This window comes from Vidua macroura, chromosome 1 (genome assembly GCF_024509145.1).
Source record: "Vidua macroura isolate BioBank_ID:100142 chromosome 1, ASM2450914v1, whole genome shotgun sequence".
Taxonomy (NCBI): Eukaryota; Metazoa; Chordata; class Aves; order Passeriformes; family Viduidae; genus Vidua; species Vidua macroura.
Genome location: NC_071571.1, coordinates 68,452,596 through 68,470,841, shown reverse-complemented (window position 1 = coordinate 68,470,841; position 18,246 = coordinate 68,452,596). Strand labels below are relative to the sequence as shown.

The 18,246-nt window shown below is 44.0% G+C and overlaps 1 protein-coding gene and 1 long non-coding RNA gene across 4 annotated transcripts in view; one reads left to right on the top strand and one right to left on the bottom strand.

Annotated features, from left to right (window-relative positions):
• The window catches only part of RREB1 (ras responsive element binding protein 1), a 121,529-nt gene extending 105,471 nt beyond the window's left edge, over nt 1–16,058 (top strand). For 2 of the 3 annotated variants that reach the window (XM_054000463.1, XM_054000470.1), the window contains 2 exons: nt 9,481–10,224; nt 12,333–16,058. In XM_054000463.1, the coding sequence (XP_053856438.1) occupies nt 9,481–10,224; nt 12,333–12,838 (1,250 nt within the window). In that variant the 3' untranslated portion in view covers nt 12,839–16,058. The remainder of the gene's footprint in view (nt 1–9,480; nt 10,225–12,332) is intronic. The other variant, XM_054000471.1, reaches the window with a different exon arrangement.
• On the bottom strand, nt 15,939–18,005 carry LOC128820022 (uncharacterized). Its single transcript, XR_008440804.1, has 2 exons — nt 17,049–18,005; nt 15,939–16,730 (listed from the first exon to the last, which is right to left on the bottom strand). It is a non-coding gene; the product is annotated as an uncharacterized LOC128820022 (long non-coding RNA).
• Nucleotides 18,006–18,246: the final 241 nt, after the last annotated feature.

The following is an 18,246-nucleotide window of genomic DNA, read 5'->3' as shown; positions in this document are numbered from 1 at the left end:
CAAAATTTACAGTCAGTGCCAAGTCAATATTTAGGCACACATGCACTTTAATACAGGCCATGACTATTCATATGGAAAAATTTAAGAAAAAAAATCAAATCATATTGACTTTTTAGGTTATATTCCAGTGAGTAAGTGTATTTTATCAGAAGAGCAGTTGCCTTTAAGGGACAAATACAGAAGGCAGAGAAAACTTCTGTTTTTTGAATTGTTCTGGTTTCATGCCTTTGAAGGTGACATTTTTGAAAGGCATTGCAACTTCAGGTGGGAGAATTGGAGTTTGCACAGTAAGTGGAATTTTTGTTTGGGTTTTGAGACCCCCAGCTAGCACATCTATGTGGAAAGAAGTATATTTTATCTGTTGAAAATATTGGTCTGTACGACAAATATTTGATCGATACAAACATTTTAAAGGCTGAAAATATGAGAAAATTGTGACCTGAGATACAGGTTGAGTTTCAAGTAATTAATCCTCAGCTAATCCTGTCATTGCATGCTTGAAAAGAAATGTGGAAAGGAATTGGGCTACCATGAAGCAAAAGGATTTCTGCTCGACTTTGAAGTTTTGTATTTGCATTGTGAATGAAGCCAGATAGAAGTGCAAAAAACAGTGATATTTGTAGGCATAAATTTATGGTTGAATTAGCAGGCATCTAAAAGGAAAGAGTTACTTGAAAGCCTACAAAAAAGCAGTACCATGATGCATCTAAAAAGTTGTGTTGAGACTGCAAGAAAATGAAGAGAAGGAAACAGCTCCTGAGATGTCTGTGAGATGCAGGGAATCCCTGGTACGGGTTGAGATGTTAACTAGAACAGAACCAAATTTCAGAAGATGAAAGTGAGAGAGATACCCACAATGTTGTATCAAAGAGGCTGCTGGCTGTGGCAGGGGGTGGGTGGTGTGTGTGTGTTTTCAGAGGTTTTGGGTGTGAGGTGGAAGGTGTGACAGGAGCTGATCTCCTTTTACAACTAACTATCCTCTCAATCTCTTTCTTCATCACAAAGATGTCTTGCAGGATTGCCTTCCTCATTGCACTGCATGATCCTGGCTTTTCTTTCAACTTTTCCTGTGCTTAGTCCCCTCCCTGTGCTAGTCATTTAAATGAATTACAGACATGAAAAACTTTCTCCTAAGGGAAAATAATTTATTGCTTATTCATCATATGGGCCTTGATTCCACTGAAGTCCGTGGAGAGATGCCCTGTGGCTTTGATGGAAATTGTGTCCAATTCACATAGGTGATAGGCATTTCCAGAGAGAGCCTGCTGTTGAGGAGCTTGCAGTCAGGATATTGTGGCTGGTCACCAAGCAGTAACAGAGGCAAAGGAAGAAAACCGAGGAAGTTTCTTATTACACACAAGGGGGATATTCATACATTTTATCTTGCAACAGGCCAGGAGCCCTTCCCCTCTCAGAAATGTGGTGTCATTTCTACCAAATCTTGCAGAATTTCCACAAACCTGGAGTTGCCAGCTGCTACCTGAGGAGAAGTGTGCTTATCCCCCAGCCTCTAAGGAAGAGGATGTTGGATCTCACAGTGGCACACAGTTTTTCCCAGCTGTTTAGAACACCACGGCCAAGTTGCACTTGGTCAAGCTGAACGCTGCAGACAAGCAAAGCATGAGAATGTGAGAAGTGCCCTTCCACATGGGAGGAGTGGTATTCCTATCTCCAGTGGTAGCAGGAGGATGTGCTCTTTAGTGTGAGCATGTGGACATGGCCACTTCCTCCGGCCTGTTGCTCTTAAAGCTCTATCAGGATCCACAACTGCTTTATTAGGGTTGTGTATTTGAGGGCACCACATTCCCATTCCTGCCCACTCCATTTACAACGTGTTTATGGAGCTGCTGTCTGCAGGTCCTTCCAGTTATTTTCTGAACCTGCTGATGCAGTCTGGTTTTAGACTGCTGCTGCAGGCTGAGACAGTGATCCTGGAGAGACATCAGCCATGGCTTTGAGTCCTCCCACCTGGATGTACCTGCCAGTACTATACTGAGCATCACAAAGGCACGGTTTAGGTTGTTTTACCTTGTGTTAATCTGCATTGAAGCTCACCTGCCATCATACTGCCCACTCTGTCTTGACAGTAGTGAAAGAGATTGGCTGTCAGATCATGCAAGACTCCGTTGTAGGCAGGTGAGTGGCGTTTAGCAAGAAAGGAGGAGCTGGCACAAAACCAAGGGTGAGCACAGTAGCTCTGGGTTTACTGTGCTGACCAAATGGGATGGGTGCAAGAAGGAGCTCAGCAGATGGTGGTACGTGTCCCTTGCCTGAAAACTGCTTGCACAACGGAGCTGTTGCTCCAAGTTATTCACACCTCCAGTACTGACAGTGTCACTTTGTGTCACTTTGAGTTTGTTTCATGGGAGAATTGTTGGAAGTAACAAACTTAAAAGCAGCAAGAAGTTGGCTCTGTGTGTCAAGGTAGTTAAAATTACAAATGAGTCATTACTCTCAACCTCAGAGCAGCTGCTGATCAGATTGCACAGAGTGTGCACAGGATTTTTCTCTTGCATCCCCATGCACCAGTTTGTTTGGGAAAGTCTGCTGTCTTGCCAGCCTCTCTCATCCTTTCTGCTTCTTTTAATACAGCAGGTTGCCTTACAGTGATTCAAATGTGGTAATACAGGTCTCAGTACTAGTCTGGCACTGCAATCTGCCGTGCTGGGGGCCTGTTACGACATGGTTTGATCTTGCCTATCATGAAGAGACTAAGTTGCCTCGTTACCATGTTAACAGTCTGTAATTTCAGAGGGCTGTAGCACGGTGTCTGCAGTGTCACGTGGGCCCATCCTGTCTATGCAGACAACAGATGGCTGCAGCGTGAGAGAGGAAGACTCATGTTATGACATGATCCCCTCTGAGAACAAAAGTCTGCAGGAAGGGCTCTGAAAGTGCTCGCCTCTGATAATTTTCATGGCAGAATAAAACTGAAATGTCCTACTTGAGTCGACTGAAGACTTTCTTTATAGTTAGAGGGGTCCTAAAGCACTCAGCTGTTTGGTGGTGTAAGGAGGCAAGCATTTCTGAAGCTGTTGAGACGAGCACCGGGTGCAGCACCTAGGGTGGGTAGGACTTGGGTGCAAGGTAGATGTTCTCAGCAGCCGGCGCCGGGCTGGTCAGAGTGGTTCGACCTGCCCCCGGCAGACAGAGCCTTGGGCCATGGTTGGATAACACAAAGCACTTATTGGCAGTACTGGCTCGACCTGTTCCCAACTGTTCATCCCTGCAGCTGTAGCTGACCCAGCTGCCCAAAAAAATTAAAAGGGCAAGGGGAGGGACTCGTAGTCATGAGATCAGTTCCCGGATCTGGCTGTCAGTACAGCCCTAAAGGAGCACATTGATGCAGCTGAGGTGTGGAGCTGGCAGCATCTTCTGGGAGCCACTGGGATAGATGCTGTTGAAATTGGCTTTGTTGTCAGTGCTTTGTATCTTCAAACAGCAGCTTTAGGCATCAAGGAGGGAGCCCAGATCCAATAGTGCACACAGTTATAGTTACCACCTGCACTTTATTGCACAGCTTAGTGTTTATAACTTGCTTCACCAAGCGGTGGTTAATCACGGTTCAGAATCGTTCAACAACTTTGGACTTGTGGTCTCCCTCCATTGTCCGAGAAAAAGGGATTTCCAAATTGGTGGAAGTAAACTAAGAATTTGAAACTGTGGCTAAGTTTAAAATGAGGTGGTTTCTTTTGGTGCTGGCTATAAAAGGTGGGTAAGCACCATGCTCAGGGCTCACATGCAGAGTCCTTGTGAGGGCCATCCTTGGAAGTGAGTAGTCATCTGGATTTCACTGTATGCCAGAAAGAAAGGGAATGAAGAGAGATGCTTGGATGGTGTTTGGTCAGCCATAAATGAAGCAAAGCTTTAGGATGAGGTGTAAGCCAGGAAGTGCAATTCAGTAGAGTGTCACTGGGAACAAGTTTATAGAGGGTTTCTTTGGTGTTGTTTTAAACCAAAACAAAAACAGGATGGTCTCTCTCCTCAGAGATGAGGAGGCTGTGTAAGTGATGGGGCTTGCTCATATCCTTGCTACATGGAGAGGAAGGGAATGGTCTAAAGCGCCTGAAGCAAACTGAGGACGTTTCCCCCAGCTCACAGCAGTCAGACCAGCGGAGAGCTGTCCTGGCAGAGAGGCATACAAAGAAAATGTGGAGCAGCTTAATGAATTGCCCACTTTCGTCATGTTAAAGCAGCCCTGCCTTTGTCTCCTTAGGGCTGTCTTAATGCTCCCTTCTTGCAACAAAATACAGTTGACAGAGATGTGGGATAGGAATGGGGTAAGGGATTATCTCTTACATAATAGAGAAAGAGAACTTAATAAGGAAAGATCCCTTTCGTAAAGAGACTTGCCCCTATTGTGTGACAGTCGAACACAACTGCTCTGTGTTAACGAGACAAATATTTACAAAGTATACTCAACAATGAGTTTTCTGATTAGCATTTAGCAGAATTCATCTTTGCTCTAGATATCTGCCACACTGTGATCCCTCCAGAAATCATGTGAGCCCTGGGTATAGTGGGGGATTTCTTCCAAACTGTTCTAGCTGTCTGTACCTCTGAACTACATTTGTGGGTATCTCTTAGAGGACAAAGGGCTTGAAATCGTGTTTTCAGTGCCAGGCAAAGTTTAACAGCTGCTCTAGAGCCAGAGCACAGGGTAAAGCAAGAGTTATTTGCTGCTGGGGTTGGCCTGAGTGCTAGAGCTGTTGTATGAAGATACTGAGGAGATGGTGTATAGCCTGCTGGCTGTATTGTCAGCTCTACATCAAACTGCCTTTCTACTGAATGGTGCAGTCCATCTTGAGCTCAAAGTGTGGGTTTTTCCCCCACTCCCTTAAATGCAGATTCCCCCATGGTAGGTGCAGTCAGAGCTAGTCCTGAAAACTTTTCTTGTGACTTCAGCTGCGCTGTTGAAGGTACTGGGGAATAATACTGAGTGCTAAAGACAGAAAGTGTTTATTCCCAGAATTGTTTTTCTTTTTCCCCAGACATACTCAGTTCCATTTACTGTAAATAGTCCTTTTCTAGCTGGAATATTTTCATTTCACAAGGAATGAAGACACAACCAAAGCTCTCTCAACTTTTATTATTTAGAATGTTTACAATAAAAATGGGCAAAGATAACACCCAAAATTTTTCAAGTGGGTTCTGTGGGTTTAAAAGATGTTCTCCAGTTCATGGGTGGAATTAGAAGCAGCATTGTGTGTGTGGGTCCAAAAAATCCCAAATTTACTGGAACTGCTACCACCTAGTGGTAGCTGCCTCTACTGTAAAATATAAAACAAGCTGGGGTTAATTCAGTTAATGTAGGGAAGATAGTAAATCATCAGCTCATCTGACTGATAATGCCAACTGCTTGTACCATATCCATTTCCAGTGGTCTGTTTTCTCCAATTTTTGAGGATTATTTATGTGATGGGTTTTCTAACTCTTTTCTTGGGATGTTAGGAATGTTTGTCAATAAACACTTGCTTTAGCACCAAAATGTTTTTCATTACATCCTGTTTTGTCTACTAACTTTGTAGTATCTCAGCCTCTACTCTCTATTCCACCATAGTTCCAGGAAAAAATAAAACCATGTGTAAAAAGAATTGTGCCAGCAACCTTCCCACTTTGATCTGTATCTGCTCTTTCATCAGAAATTTTTCATATTTGGTGTCCCTCTTCATAATTTGTTTTGCATATGTAGGAAAGCAGTTCCTTCCTCTTTCTTTTCACCAATAAAAGATGAAGTGGATTCTTCTGACTGGGCTGACAGAAGACTGCAACTTGATTTGTAAATAGACTGCAGCAAAAGAGTCTTTACACAGTTCGAAGGAAAATGATTTTGGCAATATCTATACAGTGGTTTCTTTCATGCAAGCAGCAAAGTTTTTGGATTCTCAGATGGAATCCTTGAGGTTTAGCTTATGAATACGTTTCATGAGAAGTTTTTTTTTTTCCCATGAGCTGACGAGGCAGCAGCTGAGTTACCGGTGGTTTTTTGTCACCTTCTTCCTATGTCCTTACCTCCCTGCTCTTCTCCTATTTCTCCCTTATCCTGCACATCTTTTTTGACTCTGGTGTCAGAATTGAGATCTTCAGATAGTGTCACCTTCTTCTCTTCATTTTGGGGGAGTGACACACTGGTTGCATATGACAAGGTGGCAGTGGGAGGGAGCCTTGAAAAGTGGATTTCTCTGCTCTTGTCCTCTTGATTCACCAAGTGTAAATTCTGTGGGATAACAGACTGGAAAGCATTTTACAGCCTTAGTAAGTGAAAAATGGGAAAGGGGCAAAAGAAACCGCAGGCCTTTCCTGTGCCTCCTGTTTCTTTCACTGCCTGGAATTGAGTGACTGCTCTGCAACATAAATCAGCCGAATTCTGGAGGTGGGAATTATCCATGTGAGAGGAGCTCAGTCTTATTGGAGGGATGTTTTCCCAGATTTGAAGGCTCAGTCAAAATCCTCCTCCTTGTGTAAGATACAAGCCTGCTGGAGCTGTGTGGCCAGCAAGGTTTCTGTTGCTGCAAGGGGCATGTAAGCAGGAAGAAAGCAGTAGTGCAGGCCAGGCCTAACCTCTGCTGGAGTGGATGAAACAGCTACCAGTGCAGGACTACCCTTGCAGCCATCTCTTGCACTGCAGAAGTCCCACACTGGACCTGGCTCAATTGTCTTCCCAACCATTGTGTTTGCCACACACCTTCACAGCTCCCCTGCTGCTATTCCAGTTCATTGGAAGGAAAACTGGGCTGATTCTCACCTGTCCCCAAATAACCAGGATTTGTGCAAAGTAGCTCACTTTTTCACCAGGTGCAGAACCAACTGCACAGGTTGGAGATAACCACAGAGCAGCTCAGCTAGTCAGAAACTGTTGCTTTATGTGAGGTACATGCATGAATTTTCCTAAAGGGCCTGTGAAACTCCTTCTTGACAAGGAAAAGGGCAGGTCTGGTTTGCGCAGGTGAGGAGGAAGAGCGCTCCCCCAAGCACATACACATGTCGCTGGCATATCCCTGGCTATGTCACTACCTCATTTTGGAATGTTCCTTCAGGGGTGCTGGGTCCAGAGGAGCTTCAGAAGAGAAGGCCTGTGTACATTTGTGTTCCTAGGGTCTGGTGTGGGCTTTGCCCTTTGTGAAGGCACATTGTTTAAACTTAAGAGTTTGTTTTTCTTGATGTAGATCTCATCTGTTTGCCTGTGCCAGTACATCACTTACCTGTGGACCACCTATCCCTTGAAGTGTTTTTCTCTTGTGCACCAGAAAATGTAGTTGCAGGCCACGGATGAAAGAACAGAATAACAGTTGGGAAGAGGCCCAGGGCACAGAGGAGAGGAAAGAAGGAGGTAGAGTTCAAGTACAATTCAATGAAGAATGAGTATACTATAAGAAAAATAATATATTTTTCAAAATACTAGAAGCAGAAGAAGAAAAAGTTACAGAAAAATTGGAAAATCATGAATGATATATGACATTGAATGTTGAAGATGGGACTTCTGTATTGAGAGCTTTAAGACGCAGTGGTTTTGGCTTGCTCTTACCTTGAGTGTCACTCATGGATATTCTCCTCACTCACTTGGCTTCTGATGTTTCATGTTGAAAAACAGGAAAAAAACTCCCTCTGCATTCACTGTTTTCTGTTTGGTCAGTAAAGAGTTACAGAACATCTCTCTGGGTACGATTAAGAGGAGCTTTTCCCAATCTTGGTTTCCTTGTGCTCTTCACTCATCTCCATCCTAAGAGAGCTCACATGGTTTCCTGTCCCTCTCCCTAATGAACCCCCTCTGTGCTGTGCTGGCAGCCTTTCTTTGGCCCAACACATCAGGGGAGCATTTCCTGACCTCACAGGGGATGAGACAGGGCAGCCCACATCTGCTTTCAGACATCCCCATCCTCACATTCCGTAGCCTTACACACAGATTAGGGCTTGCTTGCGTGTTCTAACGGGCAGATAATTAGATGAGCAATGAACTTTGTGTAATCCACTGTCCGTGTAAACAGATCTGTTCTGATTAAAAGGTGAGATTACTTTTTGTGATAGGTCACTTCTCCCCCTTAAACTCCCCCAAGAAAAAGTGTATCAAGAATTGCACACTATTAAGTGATCATTCGCTATCACCAGAAACACTGCTACACTTTGACATTTGTTTAATGGCCATTTATTATCACTAGAGAGAGGAGATGGGGGCCAGTGTGAATCGTGTTGCAAGACTACATTGAAACTAATGAGTGCCTGAGAACCATCTTTTTATCTTCTGTTTTTACTCCTTGCTTAGGGAAAAAAAAGCCTGTAAGAGGAAATCTGGGCAGTTTGGAGACAAGCACACGTTGTACTGTGTCAAATGGAGAGCTTGCACTGCTCTCCTAGAGTTTCTAAATAAATCCCTGTAGTTACTCCGCAGATATCGTTCTTGCAGATGAGTGTTGAAATGCCAGGTGGGTTGTGGGCTCCCTTTGCTGCTGGCTGTCAATAAGCAGGAGGCAGGGTGGAGGACTTAAAGGAAACTTTCAGCTTTCAGAAAGCACCACTTGAGAACTTTGTGTCCTGGAACAATTACTGGGAAGTGGCACTGGGGATGCAGTTACATGCTGTGCATCTGCAGCAGCTTTGGCCTCCAGAGCCAGACCAGCTTACTTCCTATTTACTAATACACTATTTGTGTGGAGCTTGGGAGGAGTACAGCTCCAGACCTCTGTTCTCCTTAAGCACCTTACCTGTTTCAGTTTTTTTGGACATCTTCAGCAACATTACTGCTGCAGACAGGTACGTAAGCAGAGGACACCATTAAGGACCACATCTTAGGTAATTTTTGTCCTCTTGTGGGGTAACTTTAAAACAGCAAAGCCTATTACTGTCCCTCGACTTTACATTTTGATTCCAAGTGGCATATCAAAGACTCAGGTGTGGATGAACTTGCACATCTTCACTTTCACGGTGTATACTCAACTTTTTAAGCCAACTTCTGTGGTACTGTCTGCACTGACTATTCACATTTAATTGTACCAGGTGGTTGCATGAGACCTTTACATTTCCTTGGAAAAACATTTCCTGCTACACAAAAATTACTTTGATGAATACGTGGGTTGTATATTATTTCAATCTGTGTTCATGTTTTTCATACACAAGTTTATTAGTAATACATCCATGTGTCTCTGGAACGGTCTATTTGTGATAGTGACCTCAGCTCTTCAGTGTCTTAGCATGCTGTGTTCTCTGGTTAAAAGTGATTATATTAAAAATTATTTCAAGAAGCTGCTGAGATTGTGAGTCTGTTTTGGAAAAGAAAGCATTTTGTGGAAGAGTTTGTATCATCTTTTTAATTGGGTTCTGTGGTATTTTAATCTCTTTTCAGCTGTAAGTTACTGGCCTAGGTCACAGACATGTTGGGATGCTTGATCAGAAGCAATGCTCCTGAGTCCATGTGCAGGCTCACTGCTGGTAGTTGGGAATCATCAGGGAGCACCCCAGTGAAAGTTTCTCTGTGTTTCCTTGCAGAGAGCCAGGCGGATGCAGAGACACTAGCTACAGGAAACAAAGTCTTGAACCTGAGCTGTGGCGAGAAGGAGCAGTCAGAGGAAATGACAGAGCTACCAGAGAGTGAGCGCAGCCCCAAGGAGGAGCAGAAGGCCGATTCCCTTCTGGCAGAAGAGGACGCTGAAGAAAAAGTGGATGGATATGAAGAGGGCCCTGAGGAAGATTCTGTAAGTAACAAAAGTCTTGACCTCAATTTTGCCAGCAAATTAATGGACTTCAAGCTGGCAGAGAGTGACCAGAGTGCAGGCAGCAGTTCTCAGACTGAAAGGAAACATGCCTGTGACATTTGTGGCAAAACCTTCAAGTTTGCTGGCACTCTTAGCCGTCACAAAAAGGCCCACATTCGTGAGGACAGAAAGGATGAAAGGAGCAGTGAGGATGAAAGCAAAAGCATTCAGGATGATGCAGGAGCTCCCTCGATGCAGGACTCTGGTCTTGAGCAGGAAGAGTCTCCGTTGGACTTGAAGGTAGTGGAGTCTCCTGTGGACTTTGAGGCAACAGGAAAGGAGAATGAAGAGAGCGAAAGCATCTCTGAGGGGGAAGGCACAGAGAGAAAGTCCACTGAGAAGAGCAGTGATGACAAACCAAAGACTGATGGGGCTAAGAGTACTGCAAAAGCAGACAAAAGAAAGAAAGTCTGTACTGTGTGCAACAAGCGTTTCTGGTCTCTGCAAGATCTGACGCGACATATGCGGTCTCATACAGGTAAGAGGAGGCTTGAGGGCAGAACAGACCATGAGGTGTCCCACCAGACTGAGGTGTCTGCTCTGGAGGTGCACAGTTGCTGCTGGCACTTGAGGTTGGAGACACTGCTTGTAGTCCTAAAGGTATCTGCAAGGTGTCTTCTCTGCCCCAGTCCCCCATGCTGCATAAAAAGCCTATGTAGGGAGCAAGAATTGCAGCCACTGCCTTACTTTCGACTCCCAAACTGTTTTTCCCCATGATTGCTTGCAGAGTTCAGAGGCAAGGGCAAGTGTGGAGATCTCTGAGCAGCTTCTGACTCCCTTCTTGCCATGTGTGTGTGGCTTTACTTCTTCCCAGTATTTTGACCAGCAGTGGAGAAACTGTCAGGGTATCATGAGACTTCACCTCTGAGTCAAAGTTTAGAGAGAGAGAGTGAGAGCAAGAAAGAGTCTGATGATCTGAACCTAATATGGGTAACCTGCTGGTGATGTGTGTGACCTGCTGCTTGGGTGGAAGGCAGAAATCCAGTGGGCACTTGGGCAGGGAAGGTGGAACACAGGTAGTGAAACACTTGCCCAGTGACTTGACTGGGCAGTGGGATTGCTTTATGTGATAGGCAGATTGCAGCAGTGCCTTGCAAATAAGATGAAGCTATGAACCAGCTCAAAGGTGAATTAATCATTCATCCTTATTAATTATGTATTTCACCTGCCAGCAAGCTGCTCTGACGTGGGAAAACTGGTCCATTTTGACATTTTGTGTCTTTTGAAGGTTCTCTCTGCTGAAGACAAGATCTTTGCCATTGACAAAATATTTGTGCTGCAATTTACAGTGATTTTTAGAAAACTACACCAAAGAGTAATGCCTGAATAGCTTCAACGCTTCTAATCGTAAACATTCATCTATTGAGTGCAAAACTGACCTGTTTTCTTCTGCCATTGAGCTACAAGTGAAATGAGACAGGTCCCATTCTAGTGCCTATTTTCATACGAGTGGAGAAGCTTCAGGGAAATGCTGATATCAATGCTGATACCAGTATGGACGTTTCCATACTCTCTGTTTTAATTGTTTTCATTGCATGCTGGGTTATTGTGAGCTTTGTCAATATGTTTTTTTTTTCTGTTTGTTTCTCTTTCTTATTTGACACTTTAAGGATGTTTTAACATAGAATAGGTGTTGAACAGGAACCTGGCACAGTGCTTTCTTCAAATTGATAAATGTAACTATGACCTACCCCCACTGTCAGATCAATGCATTTTCAGCTGAGGGTTTTGAACAAATGCTGTGGGTTGACTCTTCTCCTTGTCTCCTTCCCACTTGTTCAACTATTCTGACAAAATATTGTCAGGTTGCACATTCCTTATACTTTGGTTTTAATGTGTGAGGTTATTTAAAGATACCTGTAAGGTTTTGGGATTTGTTTACTCAGAAGAGGAACATTTGGGACACACTGAAACCCCTGCCTGCCTACTGCATGTCTCATTCTGATGCTCATTGGCACAAGATGGTGTCTTGATGGAATTGCAGCACTGAAGTCTTTAAGAGGCAGAGTTGGAAAGGGGGGACAGGTCGGGGTGGGACCTTCGGTTCTTCAGAGCAGACAGCACCTTGGGGCAGTATGCGTGGTTCATATTTTGGGAGAATTTTGTCTGTGGGGCTATGGTTGCTCTGCTTTCCAATGAGTTCCTTCTGAGGAAAGTATTCTCTCTCTCTCCACGTGTGTCTGGGACTGACCTGCAGCAGGGAGCCCACATGGTGGGCTGGTTTCATAAAGGATTTTGAGTTCCAGAGATCGACCGTAAACTTCTTCCTGAAAAGTGGCTGACTAAATTAGGAAGGATGCTAGTGAGCACCTGGTGCTTACGGTCTTCCTCCCTCCTTAGTGCAGGGCCTTGCCAAGCTTGTAGACACCTAGTTCTGATGCTCCATTTGTGCCGTGGGCATTTACCTGTATTCCTGCTAGCAATCCATCAGCTACTTCACTAGTACAGAAGCAAAATATCTGCATAAATGTGACGTTCGATGGAGGTACTGAATTTCCAAAGTGCAAAGCATTTCATGCTGCTTGAAATAAGAGGGAAGCATGTGTGTGACCTCACGGCTGACTTTGCATTGTCATTCTCTTCCAGGTGAGCGACCTTACAAGTGTCAAACCTGCGAACGGACCTTCACTCTGAAGCACAGCTTGGTCCGTCACCAGCGCATCCACCAGAAAGTCAAAAATGCCCGAAACCATGGGAAGGAGAGCGACAAGGAGGAGACGCAGTCAAGGTGTGGAGAAGACAGTGAGAATGAGTCCAGCCACAGCGGCACCAACCCCATCTCCGAAAGCGAGTGCGACTCCGCGGGGGGCGTCGGTAGCCATTTGTCCCTCGTGGGGAGCCGGAACGAGCCCCTGGCCGGCATGGTCACGGACTCCCCTTGCGGAGAGGAGAGGAGCGGTGCCTGCCTCGCCGAGCCCACCAAGAGCACACAGAAACACACGGCAAAAGACCAGGAACCACGGGGCAGCTCCGAGCATGAGAGGCCCTCAGGTTTCATCCAAGACTTGCTGGAGATGCACAACGCTCCGTCTCCCATGAATCACATCCTGGCCTCTGCTGACAGTGCGCCTCAGCTCTTGGGGGTGGAGTGACTTGCTAGGAGGTTAGATGCGTCTCAGCAGGCAAACGGAAGCCAGCAGAGCAAGGTTTCTGGAGTCTGGTTTTGGAAGAGCGACCTTACAGCTACGGGGAGAGTATGGCAGACTGGACGTGGTGCCATATGCCTTTCAGTATAATAATGCAAGAGACTACAGTATATACTGATTTGAGTGCCTTACTACTTTATTAGATCTTTTGGTATTATAGATTTTTTTTCAAAAATGATTTTAATATTTTAAAGAATTATTTGGAGAGGACCCTTTTTCATTTAAGCATTAATGTTACCTTTTGTATTGGTGTGCGTGAGCTTGTTCTTGTATATCTGTGATAGTCGCTGTGTTTGTTCTCTGAGCTGGAAATGGGGCAGTGGGGTGGGAGGCCCTTGGATACCATAGCCAATAACTGGAAGAAAAATGATGTGAATTTCATACGAGATATTCAGAGATGCAGAGGAGACATTGATTTATTGTTCTTTTTCTCAGTAGATGTTCTTGCATTTGCCACATGGTGGAGCATTAAGCCTGTTCCAGGCATGAACAACGTGGCAGTTGAAGGTGTTCAAAGTGGTTCAAGCCAAAAGCAGGAAACACAAATTAATTTCAACCTCATGCTTGTTTCCACTTTTCAGCATTAGAAGTGGTCTTTCTAAATCCTAGGGGTTTTTTCTGGCCATCACGGACTGAGCGTGTATACAGAGAAGAGTTACATAGCAACGTAACCTATGGAAATTATGCATCCGCTGTTACATATGTTTGATTTGCTTCAGTATATTATTATTATTATTATTTTATTATTATTTTATAAATCCATCAGTTTGCTTGTCTCTGCAGTCAGCAGAAGCCAATGGGCAATATTTGCCCACGGAGATGCGTAGCGCAGCTTGGATCCCGTCTTGGAGTGTTCTTGACTCATCAACTTTCACCAGCTCCTCCTCCTCCTGTTGTTGCAGCTCTTCTACTGTACTTTACATGAACCCCTTCCTCCGACCGGAGCGTCCCGCGGAGGCCAGCGAGGTACCGTGCCCGTGCGGGGGCACATCTCCCTCGCGGTGTGGGCGTGGGTGCGACAGTGGGGCCGCGCGAGGCCCCGGGTGCGTGAGAGAGGCACCACCAGTGCCGCAGTGACCTCGCTGCCGTCACTGATGTGACAGTCACTCACAGAGCAAAGTTATTCCGTCTTCCAGTGGAAAGCAAGAGAGAAATGCGAGCCTTACCCTCATCTTGCTTCTGTCATGTTCTAAGAGCAAGAAAATACTACTGGTAATAAAACTACAGATATACGACATGTTAAAAATAAATAAAACTAATTTAAAAGAAAAAAAAATAGAAATAAATTCTTCCTGAGATTTTGGGGTTGATGCTTGAAGACTTGAGGTGTGTGTCTAAATTTCATATCAGTAATTTAACCCCTTCAATGCTGGCAGCTGGAATTTCTCCATATGGCTCCTGTTGCCGGCAACAGGTGACAAGACACTCCAGCCACCAATATTGAAGGGGTTAAACGAAATGTATCCTACTGTAGCTGTGCATTTTTTAAGAGTGCCCAGCATTTTTGTTGTTCTTGTGTTGTTGTCGTTATTGTTGTTTGTTAATTGTCCTTCAGTCATGACCTCTGGGACAGACAGAGCCATAATAGCATTGCCGGAGCCTCACTGTGCTACTCCACCACTGCAGCCCCCCAGCCCAGCCCGCACTGTGACCCTCCCTCCTTCCCACTGCAGAATTGCTTTTCCTGCTCTCACCAGACATGGAGGAAGTGGGCCTCGGACCCAGTCTATATTATATAATATATATATATCTATATATATCTATATATTAAAAATTCTCGGAAAAATTTCTGGAGACTGAAATCTCACTGTCCAGAATTCAAAGGAAGAGAAACGTTCTTGAGTAATATTCTTGCAAATAGAATAAGAAAAAAATGGTTGAGGTATATGTGATTTCTATTTTTTTTTTGTTTGTGGTTTTTTTTTTTTAATTTTTAAATAGGGATGTTTGAACCAGTTCAGAAACAAAGCTAATGCCAGATATAGATAAATCAGACACAACCAATGATTCATTTGAAACTCTACCCAGGTGCATTAATTAAAACCAGTTCACACATCCCTTAAATTGTTATTACTATTATAATTATAATAATAATTATTATTATTATTTTGGGTATTTTTTGGTTTTTGTAATTTTTTGTTTGTTTATTTTGGGGTTGTTGTTTTGTTTTTTGTTTTTTGGTTTTTTTTTTCGCAACTCTCCACACTAAACTGCGCAATACTGTGGGGGAGAAGCCATTACTAAACTATATGCTGCAGAACAATGTAGCAAATAATTAATTCCCAGCAGCCTGCCGGGACATCTGCTAGCAATAATCACTATTGATTTAAAGCTTTATTTAGCCTTTATCTATATCCTAGTAGAGTATAAGGTCTTGCCACATTTTATTGACATTTTTATTAGTTGAGTTTGACTGAGAACTGTTGCTGTTGTTGGGGTTTTTTTTGTTTCCCTTCCTCCCCCAATATTAAACTGTGAAATTTATAATGTGTTTAAACTATGGGTGAATCTTAGGCTTTAGTTTGCATGTTCAGCTAATTTGTCTCTATACGATTTTCGTTTGAATCTTTTTATTTTTTTTCCTCTCTCAGGGCTTTTACAAAAAACAAAAAAAAAAAAACAAAAACAAAACAAAAACAAAACAGAAAAAAAAAATCTTCTAAAATTCTTTTGCCTGAGTTGCAATGGACTTAACATGGAGATAATTCAATCACTACATTAAGCACTTGACTGTGAAAGCGCAAAAAAAATAAAGGAAAAAGAAAAAAAAAAGAGAGAACCTTGTTTGAGGCTGTTGTGAAATAACTTTAGGGGGCTATGTGACAGTCTGATTCCATTTTCAGAATGATTCATCTTCTCTTTCCTCTTTGTGTGTCTCCTTTCTCTCTCTTCTCTCTCCACGAAGGAAGGTTAATCCTAGTGATTTCATCCCATGCAGGAAACAGTAATAAATGTGTAGAATTCATATTTTTCTAAAGGGAACTTAAACTGCTGCTACGAATTGTGTACAAGACTGGTTTATGCCACATGAACAGAGAATCACACATAGTTTTGGTACTTTTATTCCTCTTTTTTCAGTTGTACAGTACTTCCAAATTCAAAATAAAAAGTAAAACTTGTTCTGTATCAAACCATCTAAGCAATAAAATGTTATATTTAAAAATTATAGGTTATGAAATGGGCGTGGCTCTTCTTGTGGGTTTGTGGTGACTTATTCTCTGCCTTAGCTCTGCTGGAGGATGATGTGCAAGCTGGAGTTTGTCTGTGCCAATGGATCACAGTTTCTCTTCCTTCTGTTGATCTGAATTTTAGCTGGAGATGATTGCAGCTGAAAACTCCTGTTCATTTTGACCACCATTTTCTGGTAGCCGGGCCCCTTTGAAATGCTGCTTGTCTCCCAGGTGCAGTTCCTCAACGCAGCAAATGAAGACAGCAGAAAATGCTGATTTTCCTGCATAGGCAGGGTCAGGATTCTTTTTCAATTAATGGTAGCCCCATGGTCACATTGGTGAGCATCCTCTCAGCATGTAGTGTACCAGTCTTTTTTTTTATAAATTAAGTAGGTTTCTGCTACCATAGTTTCCTTCTTGCAAAAATATTTATAGCCACAAACTTCAGGATGTATTCAAAAGCCACATGCATGTGTCAAAAAAAGAAAAAAATCCTTTGTTTTAGCTTGTCAGAGCTGCCTTAGCTGCATTTTATATGCCTTCCTATAAAAAAACCCAGGACAATGAGCCAAAGAATCATCTGTGTTGTGCATCCAGCTCTCGAGGCCAAGGAATTGCAGTGAAGCAAAGCATCCACATCTTCCTAAGTCCTGCTGCGGTGGTGCTTTCTGGTAGAGAAGTGAACCAGGTTCAGAATGAGAGACAGACTTGGGGGGTGAACTGCTGCTGCTTTCCTGCCTCAAGCCTCCTGCACCTTCCTGATGGAGGTCAAAATTCCTCAAAGCACTTGGTCTGCTGAGGACCTTGGTCCTTCACCCCCAGGGAGGGACAGGTTAGAACAGAAGCAGTCAGCCAGCCAGCCCCAAACCAAGAATATCTGATGAAGTGAGGCTCTGAGTGCTCTCTGGGTGAGCTCATGGGGTGGAAACATCATTTCGCAGGGAGGAAACCTGCAGAAAATAATTTTCCCTCTCACACCCACTGACCTGAATCGCCTCTCCTCTCGTGAGACCGATGGGAAGCTCGCGTCCAAGTGGCCCGGGGACCTGTCAGGAGGTTTAAAATCAAACGGGATGAGTTTATGTGGCTAGGAAGTGATGGTGACTAATAACTTAAAAAACAGATGACTTAGAAAGCACTTGGTTCTCAGCCATGGAAGGGTATAACTGCTGTGCCCAGCCCTTTTCTCCTTCTACCTCAATTTGACAATGACTATTGCTAAGTTGGGAATTCCCCTGTTCTTCCTGCCGTGGACAGCATAACACCCTGCAGGCCAGCTGAAATGAGCTCCTTGCTGGCAATTCCCTTTCCCTCTTCCTGCCGCCATTCTTTCCCACACTAACATCCATGGCAGCAATAGCTGGAGCTGGCCTGAAACACCAGGTTAGGCAGAGGTGGGGAGGTGGTAGTGGTGGTGTCTCTGTGTGCCTCCTCCAACTTGCTGCTTCCTCGCCTTATTCCCTAAAGCTTTTTTCCCCACCTTGGCAAGGGTGAAGCTGAACTTAATTTCTGACATGGACAGGGAGAGTGGCACAGCCCCTCTTTGAGGCACTGCTGTGCTTCAGGTGTGGAGGCCACATGCTCGCCCAGAGCATTAAAGTTTGGGGTAGACCCAAGTCCTCTGCCACCACAGGGATGCCTTGGCAGCAAGGGGCACCAGGAAAGTGGGGTTTTTTTCTGAAGTGTGGAGTGTGAAGCTGTGGGGATGGGCAGGAGATAGCAGGATTGGGTGAAAACTGCCCCAAAACAGAATGTGGAGCCTGGTTGGAGCGTCTTTTGCATTTTTGCTGCTACTGAAATGCAAACAAGTGAAGAGGAAGGAATAAAGTTACTTGCTTTTCATTATGCAGCTGTCTCAAAGTAACCAGTATTTGCGAGATGGGAGGGCTGTACACCTACACCAAGATCTTCACAATGTGAGTGCAATGAGAAATGATTTGCTGTTGACACTTAATAGTGTTTTGGCCTGTTCTGTTGAAAAAAAGCCTTTCTCAAACAAAATGAGTCACAATTCAGCTAGCAAAGGAAACAAGGGGCAAAAGTTTACTTGAAACCTTTCCTTCTTCACAAGTCTCCAGTTTGGGGAATGTCATTTTCTTTCAGCATTTCTGTAGTTATGATGGGATTGAAAATTTCTTTTCAACTTTTGAAAACCCTGAAGTTTAGGATTATCTGCAAAAGGGA